The sequence below is a fragment of the Limulus polyphemus genome, unplaced genomic scaffold, assembly GCF_000517525.1.
Source record: "Limulus polyphemus unplaced genomic scaffold, Limulus_polyphemus-2.1.2 Scaffold9284, whole genome shotgun sequence".
Classification (NCBI taxonomy): Eukaryota; Metazoa; Arthropoda; class Merostomata; order Xiphosura; family Limulidae; genus Limulus; species Limulus polyphemus.
In genome coordinates, this window is record NW_013674894.1 from 1 (window position 1) to 9179 (window position 9179).

The window sequence follows — 9179 nt, forward strand, 5'->3', positions numbered from 1 at the left end:
AGGTTTACCCTTGGTTTATAACATTCAAGACAAACATTCAAGACACTTTGTAACTTTACTAGGTTTACCCTTGGTTTATAACATTCAAGACAAACATTCAAGACACTTTGTAACTTTACTAGGCTTAATCTGGTTTATAACATTCAAGACACTTTGTAACTTTACTAGGTTTATTCTGATTTATAACATTCATTAAAACAATCAGGTTGTTAACGCCATGATTAAACAAATCACTTGGCTTTGAAGCAAAAACACGTCGATGTCCTCTTTAACACTTTCCATATTTGCATACGTTTTCCCACTAACATGGTGTTGCAACGAACGAAAAAGATGGTAATCTGATGGTGCCATATCTAGAGAATATGGTGGGTGGGGAAAACTTCCCAACCCAACTCCATAATCTTGTGTAGCGTCAAACTTGCCACATGTGGATGGGCATTGTCGTGGAGAAGAAGAACACCTTTCCGATTGACAAGTGAAGGGCGTTTCTGATGAAGGGCTTGATTTAAACGTTCCAGTTGCTGACTATAGTTCTCTGCATTGACAGTTTGAAGTAGATTGAGGAGTTCGAAATGAATTACTCATTTGATGTCCCACCAAATGCAAAGCATCACTTTTTTGCGGATGGAGTCCAGGTTTTGAGGTCTGAAGCGGTTTTTGTCTAGGACTGAGCCTTTGTTTTTGGCGTTTAATATTCGCATATAGAATCCATTTTTCATCATCGGTGACAATTCTGTTCAAAAATGGTTAACGCGCATTACGCTTCAGAAGAGACGAAGTAACGTTCACACGTTCTAAACGATGATCACCGGAGAGTTCGTGAGGCACCCAAACACCTTCTTTATGGAGTTTTCCCATATTCTTTAGCTGTTTACGCACTGTTCCATGAACGACATGCAATTTCAGGGCCATTTCACGAGTATGTTGCCTTGGGTTAGACTCAACAAGTGTCTTCAGAGCATCAATATCAATTCCAACATGTCGGCCCCTGCCATCACAGTTTTTAAAGCTAAAGTCACCTGAATGAAATCTGCTGCACCATTGTTGACACTTACGAACGTTCAAAAAATTTCCATAAACTTCTTTGATGATCTTTGAGGCTACAGAGGCGTTGTTTCCCTTCTTGTAGACAAACAGCATTACATGTCGAATGTGTGTCTCATCGTGTGCCATCACTATACGGGATTAGTGTATACTAAACTTTACACATTATATAGGCTACACTAACGTGACGTTTAGGCGATTTGTTTAACTATTATATGTAATGTACGTTTTTTAGGCGGTGGTTAATGAAAGTGATCCAACACACGACATTAATGTCTTGCCGACCTAATACTTTCGTTAATATTTTCTTACAGAACATCAATGAGATACTCTGCTATTTTTCGAATACAAGGGTGAGTATCACCACATGCACCTTTTATCACCTTTGTTCTTTATTGTGATAACAAACTTGTGCTGTTGTTAATCGTTAGATCAAGTAGTTAAAACTGTACTGCTCTTAATTGTTAGATCATGTAGTTGAAACTGTACTGATGTTAATCGTTAGATCAAGTAATTAAAACTGTACTGCTTTTAATCGAACTCCTTGATCTAATAATTAACAACAGTACAGTTTTAACTCCTTGATCTAAGTACAGTTTCAACTACATGATCTAACGATTAAGAGCAGTACAGTTTTAACTCCTTGATCTAATGATTAACAACAATACAGTTTTAACTTCTTGATCTAATGATTAACAACAGTACAGTTTTAACTCCTTGATCTAACGATTAAGAGCAGTACAGTTTTAATTACTTGATCTAACGATTAACAACAGTACAGTTTCAACTACATGATCTAACAATTAAGAGCAGTACAGTTTTAACTACTTGATCTAATGATTAATAACAGTACAGTTTTAACTCCTTGATCTAATAATTAACAACAGTACAGTTTTAATTACTTGATCTAATGATTAACAACAGTACAGTTTTAGTACAGTTTCAACTTCTCGATCTTATAATTAACAACAGTTCAGTTTTAATTCCTTGATCTAATGATTAACAACAGTACAGTTTTAACTCCTTGATCTAATGATTAACAACAGTACAGTTTTAACTCCTTGATCTAATAATTAACAACAGTACAGTTTTAACTCCTTGATCTAATAATTAACAACAGTACAGTTTCAACTCCTTGATCTAATAATTAACAACAGTACAGTTTTAACTCCTTGATCTAATAATTAAATAATTAACAACAGTACAGTTTCAACTCCTTGATCTAATAATTAACAACAGTACAGTTTTAACTTCTTGATCTAATGATTAACAACAACTCCTTGATCTAATAATTAACAACAGTACAGTTTTAACTCCTTGATCTAAGAAACTGTACTGTTGTTAACCATCAGATCAAGGAGTTAAAACTGAACTGTTGTTAATTATTAGATCAAGGAGTTAAAACTGAACTGTTGTTAATTATTAGATCAAGAAGTTAAAACTGTACTGTTGTTAATTATTAGATCCAGGAGTTAAAACTGTACTGTTGTTAATTATTAGATCAAGGAGTTAAAACTGTACTGTTGTTAATTATTAAATCAAGGAGTTGAAACTTTACTGTTGTTAATCATTAGATCAAGAAGTTAAAACTGTACTGATGTTGATTATCAATTTAAGAAGTTAATATGTGAACCTTGCCCGAACGAGACTTGGCAGTCGTGCTTGGCCCGAGAACCAACAGCTTCTTAGGATTTTCGTTCTTTTGAATTGTTTGCTGCTGTAGAGCTTTCGAGTGTTGACAGATAAAGTTGTTTTACACAATGTACCATCTGCTAACCCTTTTAGTTGTGGTTATGTTCGAAATCAATCAGTCAGATTTTAATAACCACATGTTGTACATAGATATATGTAACGTGACTGTTAGACGGTCAGGTCACAGACACCGAAAGCCACTCCTAATTTGGAATAGCTGGAGGTCACCAGTAATTGGCTCTTGCTGCTTATTGGTTACTCTTCATCCAATAACGAGGTTGACTGTCATGGTTAAAACGCTCCCACAGCTAAAACTTCGGAAAGTATTCCAACGGCATATCGCGACTCGAACCTAGAGCTTTCTAATCCGCATTCCGGCAGATTAACTACTAGGCCACGCTCGGCCCAAGATGCAGACAACATCTTTTTGATGGTGAACTTATTAATAATCCTACATTAGTTCCTTGCTACAAGAGAGTTAAACGTCCGCGCTAGTTGTCTCTTATTTTAAATTGAAAAACAACACCACTCATTCCTATATTTTGGACTATTCTTTTCCGTCCGAATAGGGGGGACCCGGCATGGCTAGGTGGTTAGGGCGCTCGACTCGCAATCTGCGGGTTGTGGGTTCGAATCTCCATCACACCAAACATGTTCGCCATAGCAGCCGTGGGTGCGTTACAAGGCGACAGTCAATCCCACTATTCGTTGGTAAAAGAGTAGCTGAAGAGTTGGCGGTGGGCGGTGAGGACTAGGTAGCGCAGATAGCACTCGTGAATAGTGGGACTTATCAGTGACTTTTATAAAGCATCGACGGAAAACAGAGTGATATTTCTGACGGTGACGGACGCGAACCAAGGAGCCTCACTTTCACACCCCAGACGTTACCACCATGTCCCGTGATTGGTCACTCTTAATTAACTGGTTTATCAATCTAACGACTTGTATGATATCACTTCACTTGACGAAGTGGACTTAATAAAAATCAAGAATACAGGTTAAGAAACAATATTGTTAAAATAATTCAATAAATACAAAGGCACAGGCTGTTTAACATAAGGTCGTGAAACCAATTAATCAACTGGCTTCAATCTATTAGTGATATCTTAACGATTAAAATAAGATTTAAAAGTCTAAATTAACGTTCACACTTCTTTATTATAATACTGTAAATAATCACTGATTGAAAGTAAGTTGACCGCTGGTCACTAGAAGTACATTGCCAATGTTCATTTTTATATCTATATTCTGTTCAGACCATCATATTGATCGCTAGTCACTAGTAGTACATTGTCAGCGTTCTGTTGTATATACTTTATTCTGTTCACACCATCGTACTTGTCGCTGGTCACTAGAAGTACATTGTCAGTGTTCTGTTGTATATGGTATATTCTGTTAAGGCCATAATACTGACCACTAGTACTTAGAAGTACATTGTAAGTGTTCTGTTATATAATCTGTATTCTGTTCAGACCATCATACTGACCGCGAGCCACTAGGAGTATTTTGTTGTATATTCTATATTGTGTTCATACCATCATACGGACTGATGGTCAATAGAAGTACACTGTCAATGTTCTATTGTATATTCTATATTGTGTTCATACCATCATGCTGACCGATGGTCACTAGAAGTACACTGTCAATGTTCTGTTGTATATTCTATATTGTGTTCATACCATCATACTGACTGATGGTCACTAGAAGTACACTGTCAATGTTCTGTTGTATATTCTATATTGTGTTCATACCATCATGCTGACCGATGGTCACCAGATATACATCGTCGATGTTCTGTTGTATATTCTATATTTTGTTCCGACCACTATACTGATCGCTAGTCACTAGAAATACATTGTAAGTATTTTGTTGTATATTCAGTATTCTGATCACACCATCATACTGACCGCTGGTTACTAGAAGTACATTGTCAGTGTTCTGTTGTATATTCTATATTCTGATCACACCGTCATACCGACCGCTAGTTACTAGAAATATATTGTAAGTATTTTTTTGTATATTCAGTATTCTGTTCATACCATCATACTGACCGCTAGATACTGGTAGAACATTGTCAATGTTCTGTTGTATATTCTATATTCTGATCACACCATCATACTGACCGCTAGATACTGGTAGAAATTGTCAGTGTTCTGTTGTATTTTATATTCTGATCACACCATCATACTGACCGCTGGACACTGGTAGAACATTGCCAGTGTTCTTTTGTATCTTGTTCATTCTGAAAGTGTGGTCCGAGAGGGTCCTCCAGGTCATTTACGCGCAACGCCACGGCCGAAGCCATATGAGAGAAGAGACAGGTGGGGTAGGACTGGTATGTGGTCCTCTGTTTGAGAACCACTTCTATATTCTGATGCGAATATGTTAGTGATTTACAAAAGGCTATCTTTTATATGATCAACGCAGATATAGAAACCCGATTTTTATTGTAATAAGTCCCCATACTTCCCGAATGGGCACCGGGTGGTGGGCGGGTCCATATGTTAAAGTAACTCTTCGTGATGAGTGAACCTGTTATTTCAAGTCAAAGGAAATGGAAAACTTCCTTTCTTCTAAATGACTTAATATTCTACACAACATAAGTAGTAGAGGAAAGTCTCAATTAACTAGCAGTTAGTTTCTAGAAAGTTTAAGCTTGAATATAATTACTACAGTACAAGATTCGAACTCGCCGCTTTTCATTCATCTAATTTAACTCGTATCCAGTCTGAGCTTTCGCTTAGTTTAGAACAAACCCTTATTGTTGATAGTTTAGAATGAACCATTAGTGTTGATAGTTTATAGTAAACCCTTATTGTTGATAGTTTATAGTAAACCCTTATTGTTGATAGTTTAGAATGAACCCTTATTGTTGATAGTTTATAGTAAACCCTTATTGTTGATAGTTTAGAATGAACCCTTATTGTTGATAGTTTAAAACGAACCCTTATTGTTTATAGTTTAGAACGAACCATTAGTGTTGATAGTTTAGAATGAACCCTTATTGTTAATAGTTTAGAATGAACCGTTATTATTGATAGTATAGAAGGAACCATTATTGTTGATAGTTTAGTACGAACCTTTATTGTTAATAGTTTAGAACGAACCCTTATTTTTCATAGTATAGAAGGAACCATTATTGTTTATAGTTTAGAATGAACCCTTATTGTTGATAGTTTATAATGAAATCTTATTGTTTATAGTTTAGAATGAACCCTTATTGTTGATAGTTTATAATAAAACCTTATTGTTTATGGTTTAGAATGAACCCTTATTGTTCATAGTTTAGTACGATCCCTTATTGTTAATTTCTAAACTATAAACAATAAGGTTTCATTATAAACTATCAACAATAAGGGTTCATTCTAAACTATAAACAATAAGGTTTCATTATAAACTATCAACAATAAGGGTTCATTCTAAACTATTAACAATAAGGGTTCATTCTAAACTATTAACAATAAGGGTTCACTATAAACTATCAACAATAAGGGTTCACTATAAACTATCAACAATAAGGGATCGTACTAAACAATGAACAATAAGGGTTCAGGTTTAGAATGAACCCTTATTGTTGATCCATACAATGAGCTTTACATCCTAGTTTAGAAAAAAGAAACTAGAAAATTCATGCCATTACAGCCAAGGGATTGCGACACGTGCCTGTTCACGATAGACAACAACGTCACGTAATTGTTGAATGTATTGACGTTTCTCTACGTAACTTGTTGCTAAGCGACTGCTCTTATCATTGAGCGCTCGAGCATAAAAGATCGTTATTGAATCTAATTTCTGTGGCATGCGTTCGATACTATAAATGTTTAATTATAATATACTGTTTCACAGTTTAATATGATTATCTTAAAACTGTAGCCTCAACGGATAAATTTGGCACTATATTGCGGATGAATACTATTTAGACGAGAGAGAGACGCAGCAAAAGCGGTACACATATACTGTGGGTTACAGTTAAGAAATAACTACATATGTGGGTAGTGGTAGAAAGTTTGATAGAAGTAGTTCGAGCAAACGCACTTTATGTACCGTCAGTAGATTGCTTAATCACTCTTTTTTTCCTTTCTTTTCGTACATAGTCGAACAAGCTTGAAGTGGAGTGTGAGGAATCTCTAGTGAAACCAACGATGGAAGGCAACAAATCACCGGCTAACTACGACCAGCGTTTTGCCGTCCTGAGCTACGAGCAGGTTCGTCGTTTACATAAGATCATGGACGAAGTGGTGCCAATCCATGGTCGTGGGAACTTCCCCACACTAGAAGTGAAGCTGAAGGATCTGGTCCACGTGGTGAGGGGGAAGTTAGAGAAAGATGCAGTATCTGTCAAGGATATTAGATTGAATGGTGGGGCTGCAAGTCACGTTCTGACTCCTGAAAACTCCCCCTATAACGATCTCGATTTGATATTCGGTGTCGATCTCTCGAATCAGCGAAGCTTCGACAAAGTAAAGGCAGCAGTGTTAGACTCTTTGCTCGACTTCCTGCCGGAAGGGGTCAGCAAGAACAGAATAAGCAGTTGTAGTTTGAAAGAAGCTTACGTTAAAAAGATGGTGAAAGTTATAGAAGGAGACCGGTGGAGTCTAATTTCACTGAGTAACAACCGTGGACGAAACGTGGAACTCAAGTTTGTCGACGTCATGAAGCGAAAGTTCGAGTTCAGCGTGGACTCCTTCCAGATCATCTTGGACTCTCTCCTCCTGTTCTACGACTGTGCAGAAGTTCCAATGGACGAAAACTTCTATCCCACTGTTGTTGGTGAAAGTGTATACGGTGATTTCCAGGAGGCGCTGTATCATCTCAACAAGAAGTTAATCGCCACCAGGAACCCAGAAGAGATTCGAGGTGGTGGACTGTTTAAGTACTGTAACCTGCTCGTGCGCGACTACGAACCTGCGAACCCAGAAGACATCAAGACATTAGAGCGTTACATGTGTTCGCGATTCTTTATCGACTTCAGCGACATTAACCAGCAGCAGGTCAAGCTGGAGAGCTATCTCGCGAACCACTTCATGGGAGACAGCCAAAGCAAGTACGAATATCTCATGATTCTTCAGAGAGTCGTGGACGAAAGTACGGTGTGTTTGATGGGCCACGAGCGGCGACAGACACTGAGTCTGATTGAAGAGTTAGCTCATCAGGTCTACTTCCAGGAACAGTCCAGGCTGTTTGCTAAGACTCGCAGCCTTCAGCTCTATGACCCTTGGTCGGTAGGGCAGCAATTTCATTTCGGAAGAGGTTTCTTCTACACTCCTTACGTGTCGGCACAGCCAGCAACTTATCCTTCATGTCCTTGTCCCTGGACGTCATGCGTGTAACCATGACACCTGAACAACAAAGTCACCTTCCTTTTATTGGCTGCACTGTGAGTACAACTGTTAGTGTTCTGGGACATATTGTTGTAGTACTGTTGATATGTGGAAGAGGGCGCTTCAACGAAGGTGGGATTAGCGGAACCTTAAACCACTCTTAACTGAAATGCAAAATGTTACTCTCTCTTTATTAGAGGGTAAAGCAATTCACTTATAGTATTCTTGAAAAATAAAAATAAACAAAAAATAATAATAATATTCTTAAAAAAGTGAACATTGATCAGTGCAAGTTTAGTTTGGATGTTAAATATATATATGTGTGTTTATAATATTAATTACATGTAAATTCTATATATATATATATTGCAAAAAGTTCGACTTAAAAGTGCGAATCTTATTAATGTAGTATTTGATTCTGAGGGCTAAGTTTAGGTGTAAACTGGTGGGAATTAAATCTGATATAGAATGACTGATTTCGCTTAGGCATAAATTTGAGGGGATTAGATCTAGTGTAAAATGGTTGACTAAATCTTGTGCAGTTGACTTAGAGTAGGCATAAACTGGTGGCGATTAAAGGTGCTGTAGAATGGTTGACTTAGTTTAGGTTAAAATGGTGAGGATTAAATCTAGTGTAAAATGGCTGACTAAATCTTGTGCAGTTGACTTAGAGTAGGCATAAACTGGTGGCGATTAAAGGTGCTGTAGAATGGTTGACTTAGTTTAGGTTAAAATGGTGAGGATTAAATCTAGTGTAAAATGGTTGACTAAATCTTGTGCAGTTGACTTAGAGTAGGCATAAACTGGTGGCGATTAATTGTGCTGTAGAATGGTTGACTTAGTTTAGGTTAAAATGGTGAGGATTAAATCTGATAAGATTAGTTATAAGTCTGTTGCAAACTGATAGGATATAAAACTGTGTTGAAGTGGTTAACTTGTCTGTAACATGGTGGGGATGATGTTGTTTTGAAGTGGTTAACTTGTCTTTAAAATGGTGAAGGACGATGCTGTTTTGAAGTGGTTAACTTGTCTGTTAGAAGATGAGGGATGATGTTGTTTTGAAGTGGTTAACTTGTCTGTAAGATGGTAGGGATGGTGCTGTTTTGAAGTGGTTAACTTGTC

General features: G+C 37.1%; 1 protein-coding gene across 1 annotated transcript; it reads left to right on the forward strand.

Moving 5' to 3' along the window:
- The first annotated feature begins 1361 nt into the window (after positions 1-1361).
- On the forward strand, positions 1362-9168 carry LOC106475852 (protein FAM46C-like). Its single transcript, XM_013936525.2, has 2 exons — positions 1362-1397; positions 6831-9168. The coding sequence occupies exon 2, from the start codon at positions 6879-6881 to the stop codon at positions 8064-8066; it is 1188 nt and encodes a 395-aa protein (XP_013791979.1). The 5' UTR covers positions 1362-1397; positions 6831-6878; the 3' UTR covers positions 8067-9168.
- The last annotated feature ends 11 nt before the right edge of the window (positions 9169-9179 follow it).